This window comes from Dipodomys merriami, unplaced genomic scaffold (genome assembly GCF_024711535.1).
Source record: "Dipodomys merriami isolate MVZ:Mamm:240054 unplaced genomic scaffold, mDipMer1.0.p SCAF_17, whole genome shotgun sequence".
NCBI classification, from domain to species: domain Eukaryota; kingdom Metazoa; phylum Chordata; class Mammalia; order Rodentia; family Heteromyidae; genus Dipodomys; species Dipodomys merriami.
The window spans coordinates 30,879,194-30,900,225 of NW_027203048.1; the positions used below are offsets into that span (position 1 = coordinate 30,879,194).

At 37.0% G+C, this 21,032-nt stretch overlaps 1 protein-coding gene across 2 annotated transcripts in view; it reads right to left on the minus strand.

Annotated features, from left to right (window-relative positions):
* Positions 1-21,032, minus strand: part of Psme4 (proteasome activator subunit 4) — a 103,636-nt gene that overhangs the window by 69,577 nt on the left and 13,027 nt on the right. Inside the window, exons 2-9 of one of the 2 annotated variants that reach the window (XM_070025616.1) lie at positions 20,095-20,235; positions 17,575-17,691; positions 9,708-9,773; positions 6,993-7,037; positions 4,617-4,766; positions 3,640-3,703; positions 2,407-2,481; positions 457-579 (exon numbers count right to left, since the gene is read on the minus strand). In XM_070025616.1, the coding sequence (XP_069881717.1) occupies positions 457-579; positions 2,407-2,481; positions 3,640-3,703; positions 4,617-4,766; positions 6,993-7,037; positions 9,708-9,773; positions 17,575-17,691; positions 20,095-20,235 (781 nt within the window). The remainder of the gene's footprint in view (positions 1-456; positions 580-2,406; positions 2,482-3,639; positions 3,704-4,616; positions 4,767-6,992; positions 7,038-9,707; positions 9,774-17,574; positions 17,692-20,094; positions 20,236-21,032) is intronic. The other variant, XM_070025617.1, reaches the window with a different exon arrangement.

The following is a 21,032-nucleotide window of genomic DNA, read 5'->3' on the forward strand; positions in this document are numbered from 1 at the left end:
ATTTCTGTTTGGTTTTTAAATTATTATTAGTTATACAAAGAAGTTAGAATTGTATAAGCCAAGTCACGCAATGCATCTTGATCAATGTTACCCCTTCCATCATTCTCCCACTGGACACTAAGTTCCAATTCTATCTTTGTTTGATTCTTAGACTATAAAGATCTCTGTTCAAAGCCAGCCCCAGCAGGAAAGCTGTGAGACTCTTATCTCCAATAACCACTCAGAAAACCAGAAGTGGTGCTGTGGCTCAAGTGGTAGAGCACTAGCCGTGAGCTGAAGAGCTGAGGGACAGTGCCCAGGCCAGAGTTCAAGCCTCACGACTAACCAAAAAGAAAAAAAGAAAAAGGAAAAGAAAAAAAAAAAATCCAAGATTCAAGTGACAACCAACCTGGACTTGAATTTTTGTAGTTAAGACAAAAATAGAATTATATAAAACAAACATAATTTATTACAAACCATCATGGCAGTAATCCATATTACAGCATGTCCTATATCATAAGCATTTGTTAAAAATCTTGGGACTAACACTTGACTGCTTCCCACTGGTAGGTTCAGGCTTCTTAGAATCCTTGTAAATATCTGTGAGAAGGAAAAAAAAAAAGGTAAGAAAAAAATTGACATATCAAAATCCTTAAAATAACCTACGTGTTTTATATTAGTTATTGACTATAATTCTCATTTTATCATGGGTGTCCTGATATAAACACAGACATCAACAGATACACTGTATGACTCTGTATACACTGTAAGACTCTATATACTATATGACTCCTAGGTACGCTGATATGAAGCAAGTGTCCATGAACTAAAAAATTTGATATAGTTAAATATATATATATATATATATATATATATATATATATATATATATATATATATATATATATATATATACACACTGCAGTTAAACATGAAATTTTTTGACACCCCTTTCTGTCTTCCTAAACAATTTTCCTATGTTGCAATTCTATGCCCAACAGCATAAACCCAGTATCTTCCAACAGATTGCTTTCTCTCTTAAAATTTTTCATATTGAGGGGCTGGGAAGGTGGCTCAGTGGTAGAGTGCTTGCCTTGCATGCATGAGGCACTGGGTTCGATTCCTCAGTACCACGTAAGCAAAAAAAAAGAAAAAAGCCGGAAGTGGCGCTGTGGCTCAAGTGGTAGAGCATTAGCCTTAAGCTGAAGAGCTGAGGGACAGTGCCCAGGCCCAGAGTTCAGGCCCCACGACCGGACCCAAAAAACAAAAAAACAAAAACAAAAAATTTTTCATATTGAGGGGCTGGGAAGGTGGCTCAGTGGTAGAGCGCTTGCCTTGCATGCCTGAGGCCCTGGGTTTGATTCCTCACCACCACATAAGCAAAAAGAAAAAAGCCAGAAGTGGCGCTGTGGCTCAAGTGGTAGAGTGCTAGCCTTGAGCTGAAGAGCTGAGAGGGACAGCGCCCAGGCCCAGAGTTCAGGCCCCACGACCGGACCAAAAAAAAAAAAAAAAATTTCAGGTTGACTTGATTTTATCCTTAAGTATTTGTATTTTAAGCAATCACTTAATAGTTATGTTTTAAGATGATTTTGTATTTTAAATCTATCATTACTGACAGGGGCCCAAATATGAAAAAAACCAAGTTATTTTTCCTCCCAATCAGTAGCCAACAAGAAAGGAAGATAGCACAGCAAACACAACCAGAGCCTTTCGGCTGAGTCCCAGCCCTGCTCTAATGTCAGTGTGTGTGCCTATTAAAGCTCCGTAAGTAGGGCTGGGAAGGTGGCTCAGTGGTAGAGCGCTTGCCTTGCATGCTTGAGGCCCTGGGTTCGATTCCTCAGCACCACATAAGCAAAAAGAAAAAAGCCGGAAGTGGCGCTGTGGCTCAAGTGGTAGAACGCTAGCCTTGAGCTGAAGAGCTGAGGGACAGCGTCCAGGCCCAGAGTTCAGGCCCCACGACCGGAATAAAAAAAAAAAAAAAAAAAGCTCCGTAAGTGATTCCACAGAAGGTGAAATACCAAAGATGCAGTGTTAAATATCACTACACCTAGAGATGGTTCTAAGAAAATGAATACTGACATCTAGAAAGTGGGCAACACTATAGAGTAGCAATCAAATATACTAAAAAACAATTGGAAGGTATTAATGTATGATACCTTTAGTAATGTACTTGGTACTTCTAGATTTCCCAATAGGAAACATAGTTTACATCCTGTATGGGTAAGACACAATTCATGTACTTCTGGTACCCAAGTTCACTTCTGAAAAATAACTGATTCATCTTCAGTTTCTACTAATACCCCAAAAATATCTTAAGTGGCACTTGGCATTAGAATAAAAAAAGCAAACAACTACCAAAAACAATTATCATCTAAAACAAAATTGATGTTAGCATTATTGTATATATGTTCAAATAATCATAATTACCTTTGGTACATATGGGTCCCAATCAATGTACCCTATATTATCTGTAGCCAACCGAGCAAATAGATTTACTAGTTGCTGAAAATAAACAAAAAAAGAAAGATAAGTAAACAGTTTTTAAATGTTAAAGTCACACTTTCCTTGTTTAGGTATTTTGAGGCAAGCTCTCCTTGTATAGTGGAGGCTAACTTCGAACCATATACACATGAATGGCCTCAAACTGCCTCATCCACCCCAGTGCTAGGATTATAGATGTACACTACCAAATCTACTTCCTCACTTGTTAATTTCAGAAATCATTAGCACAACTTACATAGTTATGACTTAGAATTTAAAACCTCCAATTTTAAGGTCTGATTCATTACCCAATTAAAATCAATTGCAATTGAAATACTTTCAGAAAGAAAAATAACAAAGCATCATCCATAATGCAAATAGAAATGTAAGTTTTAGTCTAATAAATATGTTTTAAAAATCCACTATTTGACAGACCAGACACTGGTACTTCACACCTAAAATCCTAGCTGCTTAGGAGGCTTAGATCTGAAGACTGCAGTACGAAACCAGCCAGGGAAAAACAGTCCATGAAACTCTTATTTCCAATTATCCACCAAAAGGCCAAAAATGGAGCTGTGGCTCAAGTGGTAGAGTGCTAGTGCTAGCCTTGATCAAAAGGAGCTCAGGGACAGTGCCCAGGCCCTGAGTTCAAGCCCCAGGACTACCAAAGAAAAAAAGAAAAAAGAGTACAGTTAGGCCCTGGTTAAACCACCTGTAATTCTAACACTCAGGAGGCTCAGGCCAAGAGACTAATATCAAAGAACCAGCAAAAAATAAGACCAGAGACAATAAACAAATAAATAAATGAAACCAATTGCAATTAGGAAACTAATAGAATGGTTTGATCTGGTAGGAGTACATTGTATATGCATGTATAGAAACGTCACAGTGAAACCCCCTTGAACAACTAGTGTATACTTAAAAAAAAAAAAGTAAGCCTATAATCCTAGCTACTCAGAAGGCTGAGATCTCAGGATTGTGGTTCAAAGGGCAGGGGGGCAGGAAAGTCTGTGAGACTCTTATAAACCACTCGAAAACTTGAAGTGGCCCTGTGGCTCAAGTGGTAGAGCGCTGGCCTTGAGCTGAAGAGCTGAGGGACAGCGCCCACGCCCAGAGTTCAAGCCCCACGACCGACCAAAATAAAAACAAAGTTTAGGATGAACAAAATGGGATACTTACCCCCTCCCACTGTGGGAGATTTTGCACTGAAACCCAAAGGCCAATTAATTCATCAAACCAAAGTCTGAAGAAGAAAAATGTTGTTATGAATAGCAATTGATTACAGTGATTCAAAGCCACGTATCCTTTGTATTTTTAATATCTATTATTCTTACTGATCTCTACACAACCTAGAAAAAATAATGCTGCAAGTTACAAACTTAATGGCACAAAAGAGTATTTCTTCCTTGAATACTACTTTTTTTCCAAGTTATTTATGCTACAAAATGTGGTTTCATCTATTGAATTTCTGCTATGTCACATTAATGTCAATAATTAACAACCATTTACAACTTGCCTCTTTCCATTTCCTGACTTTCCTTTTACCTTTAATGTTTCCCTGTAACTACTTGTTCATTCTCCCTTTCTCTCTCACCATATTCCTTAAAACCCTTGTCCTTTTTATTTTGGATTTTTAAATTATATTTTTATTATCTTTAAGTAGTTGTACCATTCAACAAGTCAGTTTGTAAGTACAATGTGTATCGATTGATTTAACCCCTTTCATCATCCTCTCTGATCCCTCCCAAAACTCATTTTCATTTGGCTAGTTAAACAAGCATTGTCCTCTTTTGATTTACAATTTTACATTTCAAATATAATAAATATAATGGATGGATCTGCAAGAGTTATTTTAAGCTTCTTTTACAAGATTATAAGTGCAGCTAGCACTGGTAATCCTAGCTACTTAAGAAGTTGAGATCTGAATATCATGGTTCAAAGACAGCCCAAGAAGGAAAGTCCTGTGAGAGACTCTTAGCTCCAATTAATTACCAGAAGTCTGGAAGTGGAACTGTGGCTCAAAGTGGTAGAGCCCTAGCCTTGAGCAAAAGAGTTCAAGGACAGAGCCCACACCCTGAGTTCAAGCCTCATAACTGACCAAAAAAGAAAAGTGTGAGTAAAATCGTTACCCTATTTTAGAATATGTATATACTTACTTAAAACCTTTATGATGAAGCTCTGGAGGAAGGGAGGTAGGAAGAAATATTTCAAAATAAGTGATGGCCTTTTGCATTGTCACATCAAAAGGGCACATTAAAGGTCGCCATTCTTCTAGCATTTCTGCTGTTGCATCTGCTGGAAAATATCTAATAAAAAAGAAGATTTTCAAGTATCAGATTATTACATTAAAAATTCCGTAACACCAATTGGTATCTGACTGACAAAAAAGGGTTAAGAAAAAGTTAAGGACTCCTACTATAGTGCTTCGCCTAGCATGTATGAAGCCCTGGGTTCATTCCCTAGTACTGAAAAAGAAAAAAGGGGTACGGAGGGAAAAGAAACAGACTTTAATTAGGTAGATCACACACTACAAATGCTGAATGGGCCCACAATAAATATATTTATAATCATAAAATACTCAAAGATACTTAGCATGAAGTCTCTTATCTAACAATTTCAAAAATGCTATGACGTTGATAATGATCAACTCAAAACAAAGTCACTTAATACTACATAAATTGACATGTTGAACTGAAACCCTTTTGTATGCTTAAATAACTTTAAAAAAAATTGAACCAAATGAAGTGGTTCACACCTATAACTTAGGAGGCTGAGATTTAAAGATAAGCCAGGGGAAGCTTCCTCAGTATTTAAGAACCAGTAAGTTCCTCATGAGACCCTTATCTCCAAATGACCACCAAAAAATCCAGAAGTAGCCCTGTAGCTCAAGTGGTTGAGTACCAGCCTTGAGTGAAAACGCAAAGGGAAAAAAGACACAGACACAGACACAGACACAGACACAGACACAGACACAGACACAGACAGAGACAGACAGACACACACACACACACTTTTAAGAGATTTAAAATAGCTAGGTGCGGGTGGCTCACACCTATAATCCTAGCTCCTCAGGAGGCTGAGATCTGAGGATCGTGGTTCAAAGCCAGCCCCGGCAGGAAAGTCTGTGAGACTCTTATCTTCAATAAACTGCTCAGAAAACCAGCAAGCGGCATTGTGGCTCAAGTGATTGAGTGCTCCCCTTGAACTGAGGAGCTGAGGTACCAGCGCCCAGGCCCAGGGTTAAGTCCCATGACAGACCAAAAAAAAGGCAATTTAAAATAAAGAGTAATAATATCCAAGAAATTTAGCTAGAAACCCCTTTAAATGTACTTAAAATTTTGATATAAAAATGTATCATTAATCCTACTAGTAATTTAAATCATCACTTCTTCATGTGAAAAAAATATATATATTTTTTGGCCAGTTTTGGGGCTTGACTCAGGGCCTGGGTACTATCCCTCAGCTTCTTTTGCTCAAGGCTGACACTCTACCACTGGATCCACAGCAGTTCTTCTGGCTTTTTCTGTTTATGTGTTACTGAGGAATTGAATCCAGGGCTTCATGCATGCTAGGCAAGCACTCTACCACTAAGCCACATTCCCAGCCCTAAAATTACATTTTTAATAATACTTTCATGGAGCTCACGAGACATTACATGTCAGGTGCTTGTTTAAAACATTAGCTATAAAACTATGTTCCACCTTTTTAAAAAATCCTAATTTTTCTGAGTCAATTGCTAGACTAATAATCCAAAATAAAAGGCTGAGAGTTCCTTGGTAATAAGCTTGCAATGAGAAAGCCAAATGGATAAAAAAAACTGCCTACCACTAAACATTGGAGATGACCTGTGACTCAGGCTAGGTCTTAAGCCTCTTATGAGGGTCTTATATCCTAAAAATAAATTTGCCCAGTACTGAGTAATATGTGGGTCAATAATAAATCTGAATCATTAAGTAACTTATTAAATAAATAAAACTTATAAGCATCACACAGGGCTTCCCATTCAAAAGAATTTACTGCATTGTTGAAGGAAAAGTCTCAGAATAGCCTAATAACAAAAATGAAAAATAATTCAAATATATAAAATTGAACTTTAATATAAAATTATACCTTTATTCACCTTTAATGATTAGAATATGGAATATTTCAAGTTAAGTATTCTGCCAAGGGAGAACATAGTAAAAAACTTATAGACCACTTTTTTGTTATTACTTATTACAATATTGAGAATGCTTGTTTTAGAATATATCTCTTATCTGAATAATAATACTCTAAGAAATTTTTTTCAGAAAATGACACTATGTAAATTATGGTATTCTTACTGTTTAATAAGTGATTTAATTTTTCTAAATTAAAAAATGAAATATAAAAATTTTAGTTCAAGAGCTAGAAAAGATATGTTGTGTTCAATGACTATTATCAGGATGTCAAAAACTACTTATACCTTTAATTTCCTCTTCAAAGCATACTAAAGATGGGGGAAGGCCCATAGAAATAACAACAGGCTTTATAAAGTGAGATATACTACTTACGGTCGGCAGCTTTTCACGAGTGTTTTGAGAACATTTTCTACAGAACTGGAGGGGAAAAAGCCATTCAATTAATTAGACTGAGGAATTTTATGTACACATCTAATTGTATTAAATGATATATATATATATGATATATGCTCATACATTTAATTATCGCATGTTTACATGTCACAACTAATCCTCCTTTCATGTAACAGAACTTTAAGTAATAACTACCTAGTCGCCTCAATGTATTTTTTTCTCTGCTCTCAATATATTCATTCTCTGCTAAGAACAAGAGAGAAGAAAACATAATGGAAAGAGGACAAGTCATTTTTAATCTTTATAAAGTAGGCGGTAATGACCATACTTTAATTAAGTATGTTTGGTGGCTAAAAATTTGAAATCATAATTTTTATTATAGTTCTTTTACAACATCAAAATATAAACAAAAGACATAAAATCTGGTGTGCTTCTATTAGCAAATTCCAGACATAAATTTTCATAATCAATTAATGAGAGTTCTATAGCCCTTCAAGGCACCAACTGCTTACAAAAATCAAAAAGAGCAACCATCTCTTTGACCAGCTACTTACAAAGTTTGTGAAACACATATTCCAACATGTTGGTGCTTCAAGTGAATAAAAGAAACTAACACACAAATATACATATAAATTTTAATAAAAAGGTCATGGATACTTGCTTAAATTCATGACCAAAAAGGAATATTAAAAATATTAACTACAGGGGCTGAGAATGTGGCTTAGTGTTAAGAATGCTTGCTTAGAGGCTAGGAAGGTGGCTCAGTGGTAGAGCGCTTGCCTTGCATGCATGAGGCCCTGGATTCGATTCCTCAGCACCACATAAGCAAAAAGAAATAAGCAGGAAGTGGCGCTGTGGCTCAAGTGGTAGAGCACTAGCCTTGAGCTGAAGAGCTGAGGGACAGCACCCAGAGTTCAGGCCCCACGACTGGACCCAAAAAAAAAAAAAAAAAAGAATGCTTGCTTAGTATGCATGAAGCCCTGGTTCTATTCTCAGTAGCATATAAATAAAAATAATAATAAAATTATATTTAAAAATAGTATTAATTATAGTATAATCAAAGTAAGTCAAATACAAACAATATGAAGAGTCAATAAGTAATTTTGAAATAAATGTGTTTGTATAGGTAAAAATAAAGCCCTAAGTCTCACAAAAGGGAGGAATAACTTTTAGACAGTACTTCCACCAAACACTTTATCATTAAACATCTTGAAATTCTTAAGTACAGAGGTCTATCCAATTCTCTAAAAGCTAAAGAACTAACTACACTGTGAAGGAATTCCAAAGGATAACATAAAGCAAACAGCACAAGCAACTAGTATACTATATAACCAAAAATAAAATAAAAAATAAAAATAACCCACAAAAAACCCTGTATCTCATTATTTATCTATTTCATTTAAAAATTACTCAGAAAAAAAATGGAGAGGAAATCAGGTACTAATTCCTTAGGAGACTTCTAAATAAATAAATAAGGATCACGGGGCCTTGCTAATCTATTTTCCCTCACCAAAAAGAAAAAAAGAAAAAAAATAACAAGTTTGCCTGGTAAAAGAAATGAACAAACTTCTCTGAAACTACATTTAAATCTTATTGGAAATCCGTGGCTGTTATTTTTCCTTCAGATATAATCAAAATGCTTATGAAAAGGCTATCTGTTCAATACACTCATACCCATCTATATTTACTTACTTACAATACTCAATAAGTAGTTTTATTCAAGGCAAGAAACAGCATATATCTTGGATCTTCTTTCAGTTTCAATTGAAGAACCATTTATTAAGTTGCAAAATGCAAAGACAAGGTTTAAAGAACTACTGGTCTGTAACTAAGATCAATTTAAATGAATTTGTTCTTTCCAGTTCTGAAGATTGAGGCCAGGGCCCTGGACATGCTAGAAAAGCACTCTATTACTTGAGCTACAGCCCTGGACCTTTTATTGTTTTGTTTAATTTTTTTTTTTTTTAGCCAATCCTGGAGCTTGAATTCAGGGCCTGAGAATTGTCCCTGCGCTTCTTTTTTGCTCAAGGCTAGCACTCTACCACTTGAGCCACAGTGCCACTTCTGGCTTTTTCTGTTTATGTGGTACTGAGGAATCAAACCCAGGGCTTCATGCATGCTAGGCAAGCACTCCACCACTAAGCCACATTCCCAGCCTGTTTTGTGTACTTTAAAAACAGGTTTTACTGCAATCTTTGCAAAGGATGAATGACCTAGAATTCACACCTGTCCTGCTTCCGCCTCCTGATTAGCTAGGATTACAGACATGTGCTACCACGTCCAGCTTTAAAAGGTAATTCTAAATGGTAAACGTTTTTTCCTAGGAAATTTCAATGCTAAATTTTACTCCTTTAACTATTTGTTTGACAGATGATGTTACACTGAAAACCTGCTGCTTCGACTTAGTAACTTCCCTAAGCCAAGAAATTTCCAGATAAATGTTGAAAATGATTGTAGAAATCCTTTAAAAGCTAAACAACTACATGTTTTCTCTAGTTCCCTTCATTCTTTAAGAGGCATAGGATGTTAATTATAACACCTGTTGGAGTCACTTCACTTATTATAAGGACTAAAGTTTGTGGGAATGTGATTTAGTTCATTTAAATAAAAGTCAATTTCAACCCCTTCTTACACATAAGGCTTGTACCATTGGGTTTATGCTCTTTATCCAGAAAAGGGTACAATCTCTCTAACCTGTGATATCTGTATAGTGACCTTTTGTGATTCTTGTAATCTCTCAAGATGAAGGGAACAATGTTTCTGTTTAAAAATAAAATAAAAGGTTAAGGCTAGATGGTACTAGACTGTATTTCACTAATTTTCAGAGGGAGCGAATTACCAGTATACACTTTCCAAATGTTGGAAATTTACAATACTAAAGTGATAACAATGCAAAGTATTCCTTTTTTCTTTAAGTGAAAGGGATATACATAGTGACTAAGTCTTGGATGGGTTTTCTTACACTTCATTTCCTCTTAAAAATGGTATGTTAAAGTTGAAACAGAAAGCCATAGTAGACCATATAATGGTGCAATTTCCACTTAAAGAGTCAGTTTAATTTTGAATACTAATTCTGCAATTTCCTCAATGCAATATTATAGCTTAGTTTTGTCATCCATGAACAATAATACCTACCTCATCAAGTTGTTACAAAGATTCAATGAGATGATACATTGGAAGCCTTTAGGCAGCCCAGTATTAAGCATAGTGTCTATTATTATTAATAAACTATTGATACATATTTAACCAAAATAAATTTTACTTTGAATGTAAGTGTTAATTTTTGTGCTCATTTTGCTTTTACATTGATTCTATTGCCTCAAACTGAATGGGAAGTTCCTCTTCAACTGCCACCTCATTATTAAGGACAGAAAGAGTTCTTGTCCTAATTCTGTTGTTTAGAATGAGTTTTTTGTTTTATGGTTTTTTTTGTCAATCGTGGGGCCTGAACTCTGGGCCTGGGCACTGTCCCTCAGCTCTTCAGCTCAAGGCTGGCGATCTACCACTTGAGCCACAGTGCCACTTCTGATTTTTTCTGCTTATATGGTGCTAAGGAATCAAACCCAGGGCCTCATGCATACAAGGCAAGCACTCTACCACTGAGCCACCTTCCCAGCCCCTAGAATGAGTTTTTGTTCCAGTTTTTACCAATGAGTCTGTATCTGTGTGAATTTAGCTCGCTGGACCTCAATTTCCTTACAATGACATTCCTTATATAGACATTAATACATGACAAATGCATTGAAAAGATCTAGGAACGCCAATGGCCTCCAGTGACTGACAGTGAACTTACACAAGGAGGTTTATACCTTTCATCCTAGTTTCATATCAGGAAAATATTCACTTCTAAATCCCAGACATATACAGTAAGTGATAGTCAAGACTCACTACCATGTACTTACAACTACACCTGTAAATCTGATTTTTAAATTGATCATTTTTTTCATAGAGGGAAAACTGTAACAGTAGCACATTTTAAAAATTACCTTAAATCTTCATAATTTAATGTAAATGCTTAGTTACCATTTTTTTCCTGAAACTTATGCCAAACACTTTATGGAAAAATCAGGATTTTTTTCTCTGAATCTCAACAAATACACTCTACGTTTATCAAATATTCTCCAACTATTACCTAGTTTTTTGAAACCTGTAATAATTCAGTTAAATGAACAGTCATTTTTATAGTCGCTTGACTCAAAATTAAGGTTACGATCATTTTATAATGAAGTACAACATCTCCATTACTGATGTACATGAACACTGTTCCATTTCTGGCTTTTGGTTGGTTAACTGGAGATAAGAGTCTTATTGACTTTTCTGTCTGGGCTTCAAACTGCAAATCCTCAGATCTCAGTCTCCTGAGATTACAGGCAGGAGCGACCAGTCAACTTGTGGTAAGGGAAAAAAGGGAAATTCTACTCCCAGCAAGGAAATCCTCACTGAAGTTTCAGTAAGCCACAATACTAATGGTATCCTAATGACAGGTAGCCAGTCCATTCTCTATTGGGAAATGGCATGTGTTCTTGTGCTGGTCAATCTGTACCTGAAATATTTCTCCATATTTTAAGTGCTCAATTACAGTACCATTAAAGGCAAATTTCTTCTTAACACCTTTATCAGTTCCTCTTCTTTTTTTCTTTTTACCATAATTATCAGTGGTCCCTTGGAAAGTAGTAAGGGGTCTTCCTGTTATTTCTCTGTTGAAAATACTTATATGGATATAACCCTCTGGGCCAGAAGGAAGCAGGTCATTATCCTTACTTGCATAAGCAAAGAGGTCAAAAGAATGAAAATTTTGAATAGTAGACAAATCATTCCTTTTCCTTGCAGAATCAACCAATGGAAGGAGGCTAAGGGATGGTGGGGGTTGAAGTGCCTGGAAGCAGCTGGGTCCTCACTGTGCTTAGTGAGTGGGTCCATGGGACAAAAAGTAATGACTGACGAGAGAGAACTCAACAGATTTTAGTGGTCAAAAGTCAGGTATATTAGATATCCTGCAATTCAGAGATAGCCCTATATAACAAGTTGGTAAGATTTTCAAATGTCCTACTATAGTTACTCAATTAAAATTCAGAATCTATGGGGCTGGGAAGGTGGCTCAGTGGTAGAGTGCTTGCCTTGCATGCGTGAGGCCCTGGGTTCAATTCCTCAGTACCACATAAGCAGAAGTAAAAAAAAGAAGAAGAAGAAGCCAAAAGTATCACTGTGGCTCAAGTGGTAGAGCACTATCCTTGAGCTGAAGAGCTGAGGGACAGCTCCTGGGCCCAGAGTTCAGGCCCCATGACCAACCAAAAAAAAACAAAATTCAGAATCTAAAACTTAACTGCTTTAAACTATTTTTGCTTAGTATTAAGATGTTGCACTTCTAGTATTATTACTGACATATAAATTGAGAAGACAGCATTGTTTAATCTAGTTAACACCGTTATTTCTGAAAAGAAAAAACTGCTATACTTGATTTGCCCAAACAGTATCCCTGTGTACCAATTACAAGTGAAAACTAGTTTAATGGATATTTAAACAAGAGGTTATTAAATTGACAATTAGCAGACAAAAGTATTTTATCGTATGAGCTGGGAATGTAGTTTAGTGGTAGAGTGCTTGCCTAGCATGCATGAAGACCTTGGTTCGATTCTTAAGTATCACATAAACAGAAAAGGCTGGAAGTGGTGCTGTGGCTCAAGAGGTAGAGTGTTATCTTGAGCAAAACAGCTCAGGAACATTGTTCAGGCCCTGAGTTCAAGCCCCAGGATTGGCAAAAACAAAAAATTAAAAAATATATCATTAAAAAGGCTTCATGTTGGACTGAAGAAGTAGCTTAACTGATAAAGTACTTGCCTATCATGCATGAGGTCCTGGGTTCAATCCTTATTACCACTTCTTACTCCCACCCCCTTACTCAAGGTTTTTATTATCACCCTTTTATGGTTACCACAATAAGCAATTTGTAATGGAAATTATAAATGGAGATTATTTATTTCGACATTAGTTGTTTTAGCTCTTTCAATCTTACTGATACACTCCCCAGAAATCCACAGTACAAATTCTCTATGGCTTTCACATATTATTTATATTTCTTATTCATCCTTTGCCTCTATTGATTTTACATTTAGTAAGTCTGGGCTGGTTTTCCTAGTCCTATACTTTTTATTTTGTTTGTGTTCCTTTTTTTTTAACTGTTTTTTGTTTGTTTGGTCTTTTCTTTTTTGGTACTGGGGAATGAACCCAGGATATTGCACTTGTTAGGAAAGTGCCTTGCTACTGAGCTACCTCCCAACCCTATACTTTTTATTTTAATATTCACCTACAATGCTAAATTCTCATTTTCTAATATTTCAGATACAAAATACTTCTGTTTTTACAGCTAAGAGATTCACATTAGATACAAAATGTGAATACTCTATTTTTTTAGTGTAATGATATGGTTCAAATTTATTATTTTATAATAAAATACTATTATTTCTCTTTTAAAAGTAAGGGGTTTTTGGGGGGGTGGGGGGGAGGTACTAAAGTTTGAACTCAGACTTATTCAGTTGTTGTTCTTTCCCCTGGAGTTTTACACATCTACCCTGGTTATTTTGGAGATAAAGTATACTGAATTTTTCTGCTTGGGCTGGCCTCAAACTGCTATACTCTGAATTTATCCTCCTGAATAACTAGGATTACGGTGTCCAGCAAGGTAAAGACATTATTGTATTTTGTCACTGAGTAGTTGATGAGCACAGATATTATTATTACCACTATTATATATTAGTGTATCTTTTTGTTTCGTTCATTTGATTGGTTGGTTTTGGTACTGGGGTTTGAACCTGCGGCCTTATACATTCTAAGTACATACTCCACAATGAACTAGACCCAACCTGGTTACAGTATTTGTAAATTTCATTTCAGAATAGTTAATTACAAAATACAGAACAGAATCAAAGAGTCGATGATTTAAACCAAAATCTCAAACATGCTAATCATGTTTTCCACTGAGCATTCCAATATAATCATAGTATCTCTTTAAAAGAACAGCCATGGTAAAACTTTACAAAAGGAAGTTTTCCCCAAGAGTAAGGACAATGTGTCACTTCAGAAAGAGACATGGTAAGCATCTTATCAAGATTCAGGGCTAGGCTGTCATAAGCACTAACAGAACACTAATAGAAAATTTCCAGGGCAAACAGTGGTATCACTGAAACAGTGGTATCACTGAAAAGTAACAAATATTTATTTACAATCACATGAGATTTTACAAAAGTGGCTGAATTCTGTATAGCTTTTAAAGTAAGAAGGACAATGTTTGGTAGTGAAACAGCAAAAAACAAAAACAAAAACCTTACTGAAGCTGGACACAAGTGGCTCATGCCTGTAATCCTAGCTACTTAGGAAGCTGAGATCTGAGGATTGTTATTCCAAGCCAGCTGGGGCAGGAAAATCCATGAGGCTCATCTCCAATTAACTACCAAAAAACCAGAACTGATGCTGTGGCTCAAAGTAGTACAGCACTAGCCTTGAGTGAAAAAAGCTTAGGGACAGCACTCAGGCCCTGAGTTTAAGATCCATAACCAACGAAAAAAAAAAATTAATTTAAAAAAATAGTAACTTGCTGGGCGCTGGTGGCTCACACCTGTAATCCTAGCTACTCAGGAAGCTGAGATCGGAGAATTAAGCTTCAAAGCCAGTTAGGAAGTAAACTCTCTGAGACTCTTATCTCCAATTAACCACCAGAGAACTGGAAGTAGCACTGTGGCTCAAGTGGTAGAGCGGTCTCCTTGAGCTGAAGAACTAAGGGACAGTGCCCAGGTCCAGAGTTCAAGCCCCATGAACAACCAAAAAAAGAAACAAAAAACTCATTGAATAAGACACTGAAGAAACTGCCCCCACCACCTTGCATTTACCAACAGCTTTCACAAGCAGTCAAAAATATCATACCAATTTCCGTAAGATAACTGATTTGAACACAGCTCAAAGGTCTCAGGAACCTATGAAATGGTGAGCCGAGTCATATGTTCCTTAAGTTCATATTTAAGGAAGACTCAGTTCAATCCAAGCTACGCTCCTTATGGCAGAAATAACAAAAAGAAATCTTTACAAAATGTTCTCAAATGGTTGGGTTTTCTTAAACATTCATGTATTTATAGCTAAACAATTCAATTTCATGAATTTTACTGTTTTATAACTAAAATGAGTCTCTGTTTTAAAACATAATACTGACTACACTACTGTACTTGCGACCAATGTCCAAAAAACAATTAGGGGTCAGGATCACCTATAGTTATTTTCATAATGCTTTCCATTTATACCACTTCACTATTTCCTTGTCATTGACCTGAATGTCTTTTAAAGTTTACCATTTTCAGCCACTTTCTAAATTTCTATGGAAAAAAATACAGATTGCTGATCTATGTGAATAAAGACTGGGGATTAAGCATAGGTTAAATACACTGAACTAGGAAAATTACGCAAGTAATGTAGCAATGTCTCTAAGACACATAGAAAAACTACACACATAGAAAAACTACACAAGTAAGTCTTTAAAGATTTAATTTAGCCAGGCACTGGTGGCTCATGCCTGTAATCCTAGCTACTCAGGAGGCTGAGATCTGAGGATGGCGGTTCAAAGCCAGCCCAGGCAGAAAAGTCCATGAGACTATTATCTCCAATAAACCACTAGAAAACCGGAAGCGGAGCTATGGCTCAAGCAGTAGAGCACTCGCCTTGAGCAGAAGAGCTGAGGGATAGCGCCCAAGCCCAGAGTTCAAGCCCCATGACCGACCAAAAAAAAAAAAAAAGATTTCATTTATAAAAGTAAAAGAGAAATTAATACAGGCATATGAAATAGCTCTCTTTGGGGGAAGGGGTAACATTGTCCAAAAAGAAATGTACTCATTACCTGACTTATGTAACTATAACCCCTCTGTAAATCACCTTTATAGTAATAAAAGAAAAAAAAAGCATTCTTTGGAGCAAGGTGCTGGTAGTTCACGCCTGTAATCCTAGCAACTACGGAAGCTGAGATCTGAGGATCGCAGCTCAAAGCCAGCCCAGGCAGCTAAGTTTGTGATACTCTTATCTCAAATAAACCACCAGAAAACCAGAACTGGTGCTGTGGTTCAAGTGGTAGAGCCCTAGCCTTGAGCTGAAGAGCTGAAGGACAGTGCCCAGGCCCATAGTTCAAGCCCCACAACCAACAAAAAAAAGAGGGGGCAGGGGCCTGGGAAGGTGGCTCAGTGGTAGAGTGCTTGCCTTGCATGCATGAGGCCCTGGGTTCGATTCCTCAGCACCATATAAGCAGAAAAGGCCAGAAGTGGTGCTGTGGCTCAAGTGGTAGAGGGCTAGCCTTGAGCTGAAGAGCTCAGGGAAAGCACCCAGGCCCAAAGTACAGGGTCCATGACCAACCCCCCCCCCCAAAAAAAAAGAAAAGAAAAAGCATTCTTTGGGATATCACATTTGATCTAAGGCAGAAACCTGAGACGAAATCTTCAATACATAGGTATATGAAAAATGACGAGACATTGAGGAAACAACTTTAAAATTGAAAAGAAATTACTAAAACTAAGCCTTAATCATACATTTAGTAAGAGCATTTTTAGGCCAAACTGTAGGGGATGATGGGAAAGGGGAATAGAACAAATGGAGAAGGTACACAACATGTGTACATTATGCACATATAGGAAAACTTAAGGAAATAGGTAAGAATGGGATAAATGAGAAGTGACACTGATCAATGTGCAATTGTACATATAAATGGACATGTTAAATTGAAACCCCTTTTATAATAACCTAGTAAGAACAAAAATTAAAACAAAAACACCTAGCTTACTAAGTATACACAGAACCCTGTTAACAAAGGAAAATGATACTTAACAATCAAGTCTGAAATCACTATTAAAATAAAAAGGCAGATGACCACAGTGTACTTTATATATTTAAAATTAAACACCAAACACTAAAATGAAAGGCACTGAAGAGCCAGGATGTATATGCAAAAAGCCAATAATAATGAGCAAGATATTCATAGTTCTGAACATTACTAGCAAATGGCATAAACCAAGGAATGCACATTTATGTAGTTTGTGCTCCCAAAACAGTCAATCTCTGAAAGATACTTAACTGTTAGAATATGTCTTCTGGTATATGAATACTCCCTGGGCAATATATAAGGTTCCTTTTCTTGAGATATTTACTTTATTTGAAGAATTAAAGTGCAAAATAAATTATGAAGAATGCCAAATATAGTTTACTTCTGCATCTGATCTTAGTCAAAAGCCCATGAAGAGATAAATGTGGATTATTTCTAATGAAAGAAATTAAAGTTCAGGGGAAAAAAAATCTCTTGCTTTGTCAGTAGAGTGACACCTGTTACAGACATCTTGGTGGAAAAGTTTTGAAAAGTGTAGCTTTTAGATAGCTTCAAGAGGGTAATGTACTGTCTTTAAGAGTCTAGTTACATAGAAATGAGTACATTAAAATGTGTCTTCACTTGCTTATTTCAAACATCTCAATATTCTTCCATCATGATCAATCCTCTTAAAGCCCTCTGTCCCCAAAGAAGTACTTTAATAGAAACACTTACTTAGGAAACCAATTTAATCCCAGGTGCTCTGTCTTGGAATATAATATTCTTTCTACCATGTCATAAAGTGGTCTCCAAGGTAACTCCAAATCATCTCTTGAAAGAAGCTCCTTTTTCCTAAATTAAAAAACAAAAAACAAAAAACCTGGAAATGACACAGAGCTCAGGGATAGCGCCCAGGCTGAGTTCAAGCCCCATGACTAACAAAAAACAAAAACCTAATTAATGGGTGGGGAAGAAGGGGGGGGAAAAAAAAAAAGCCAGACTCACATCTGTAATCCTAGCTACTCAGGAGGCTGAGATCTAAGGATTATAGTTATGGTTCAAAACCAGTCCAGGCAGTAAAGTGAGACTCTTTTTTTTTTTTTTTTTTTTTGGGGGGGGGGTCTGGTCATGGGGCCTGAACTCTGGGCCTGGGCGCTGTCCCTCAGCTCTTCAGCTCAAGGCTAGCGCTCTACCACTTGAGCCACAACGCCACTTCTGGCTTTTTTCTTTTTGCCTATGTAGTGCTGAGGAATAAAACCCAGGGCCTCAAGCATGCAATGCAAGCACTCTACCACTGAGCCACCTTCCCAGCCCTGGAAAGTGAGACTCTTATCTCCAACTAACCACCAGAAAACCAGAAGTGGAGCTGTAGCTCAAAGTGGGAGAATGCTAGCCTTAAATGGAAAAGGCTCAGGGACAGCACTTAGGCCCCAAGTCTAAGTCCCATGACTGACAAAAAAATTTTTTTTAATAAAAATAAAGTAAAGGGGCTGGGACTGTGGCTTAGAGTACTTGCCTAGCATGCATGAAGCTCTGGGTTTGATTCATCAGTACTACATAAACAGAAAAGGTAGGAGGTAGTGCTGTTGTGGCTCAAATGGTAAATGCTAGCCTTGAGCAAACAGCAGCTCAGGGACAGTGCTCAGGCCCTGAATTCAAGCTCCAGGACCAGCACAATAAATAAGTAAATAAATAAATAAATGTAGAGAAGACATGTCACCATTATTGTAGATCAATGTCATACTTTTTCTACATTACTTCTAGAGTGTGTTTTCAAGATTGTGTTGGCTGCTTTTGGATAAACAAAAGAATATGACACCTGTCTTCTCAAGGTACTTGATATGGGGGAAATCATTAACATAAACGTAACAATGAAGGCCAGGTATCTGCAGTTCATGCCTATAATCCTAGCTACTCAGGAAGCTGAGCTTGAGTAGCAAAGTACATGAGATTCTCTTTAATTACCACTAAAAAGTCAGAAGTGGAGCTGTGACTCAAGTGGTAGGGCATTAGTTTTAAGCACAAAAGCTCAGGGAAAGTGTCCAGGCAGGAGATCTAAGACCAAGGACGGGCATACAAAAAATAAAATAATCAGACAACATACGGTAAGTTGTGTGCTATAAAAGAGAAGTCATCATAAAGGAACTGGCAAACTTTTGTTTTGTTGGAAGTATGGAATTTGAACTCAGGGCCTTGTACTTTGCTAGCAGGTTCTCTACCACTTTACTCATCATTTCTACCCCTTTCTATTTTACATATTTTTTTCAGACAGGTTTTCATTTTTTTGCCTAGATCAGCATACATTGTTATTATTTATTTACACTTTTCTTATAGCTGGAGTGACAAAGACCTGTCATCCTACCCATGTTTTTATTGACTTAGAGGAAGTCTCACGAACTTTTTGCTCAAGCTGGCCTCACACCACAATCCTAACTCTTCCTCTTGAGTAGCTAAAATTACAGGCATGAGACACTGTACCTGGCTTGCTTTTTGTTATTTTTTTTTTGGTTTGTTTTGTACTGGGACTTGAATTCAGAACCTCATGCTCTTCTTCAGCATCTTTGCTAACACTTGAGACATGCATCCAGTTCCAACTTTTTTGCTGGTTAACTGGAGATAACAGGCTCAACAATTTGTCTACCCCACTAGCTTTCAACTGGAATCCTTAGATCAGTCTCTCTCAAGTATCAAGGATTACAGGTGTGAGCCATGGGCCCCTGGCTTGATTTGTTTGTTGGTGGTGGTGGTGGTGGTGGTGGTCGTGTTCGTGGGACTTGTCTGGGTGCTATCTCTCAGATCTTCAGCTCAAGATTAGCACTCTACCAGTACCATTTCCAGTTCTCTGAGGGTTTATTAAAGATAAGTGTCTCATGGACTTTGCTACCCAGGCTGGCTTTAAGCCACAATCATCCAGATCGCAGCCTCCTGAGTAGCTAGGATTACAGATATGAGCCACCAGCACCTGGCCTTGATTTGTTTTTTGACACACTTATTATGTAGCCTAAGCTGGCCTTGAACTTCCTATGGAAGCCCAGGTTGACCTCAAACTTGAGATCCTCCTGCCTAGGCCTCTATAATCCTGGGATTATACAGGAATGTGCCACAATATCCAGCTGGAATTTTATTTTCAGCTGAAAACCTTTAACTAAAATACACAATTAAATTTATGATGATTATGTGATCTATCCCTAATTGGTTCTCCCTAAAACCGTAAAATAAGGTTTTCTTACCAGAAATTACAGAAAATGGACTTACTTTAATAAATTGATCAAGAGACGGGCAAATCCCTGCATCATGCTGATTTCCAGTTTTGGAATTGATACCAGCTCATACAATAACTTAATAAAAAGAACATGATCTTCTTTGCTAAATTTTCTCCCATAAAGTCGAATATACCTGTAGAGAAAAACAGACAATGCTTTTCAAAATTATGTTCTTTGCTGTATTATACTAACATTCACAAAGAGATAACAACAATGGATCAATCAACCTTAGAAAAGAGGGCAATCCTGTCATGCTCAACACGTGGAGAAATCTTTAAAAGTTATGACAATTACAAATGGAGAAATTCTATCAAGTTCCTCTTTAGTGTGTGTGTGTGTCCATCCTGGAGCTTGAACTCAGGGCCCGGACACTGTCCCTGATATTTTTGCTCTAAACTAGAGCTTTCTACCACCAGTACCCAGCAACAGTTCCATGTACATGTGGTATCTAAAACAACCACACTCAGAAACACAAAGAATGATGTTTGCTAATTAATGATGTTTGAGAGGAAAGGAAAACTGGGGACTGCTATTACTGGAATAGCGTTTGAGCCATAAAAGGTGAGAAAGAGTTTCAAAATCCGTTTACACCAGGTGCCAATGGCATAATCCTAGCAACTCAGAAGGCTGAGATCTGAGAGTCCAGCCCAGACAGCAAAGTCCTTGAATCTCTTATCTATAAGAACTACCAAATAGCCAGAAGTGGAGCTATGGCTCAAGTAGCAGAGCACTAGCCTTGAGCTAAAACTCTCAGGCACGGAGCCTAGTCTCTGAATTCAAGTCCCAGGTCTGGCACAAAGAAAAAACCAAACATGAAAAAGAATCCATTTACAACATGCATATAGTTAATCCTTTACACTTAAAATGTCTTAAGAGGGTAACTTTATGATGTACACACACAAAATATTAAACACTTATTATTTATATCTC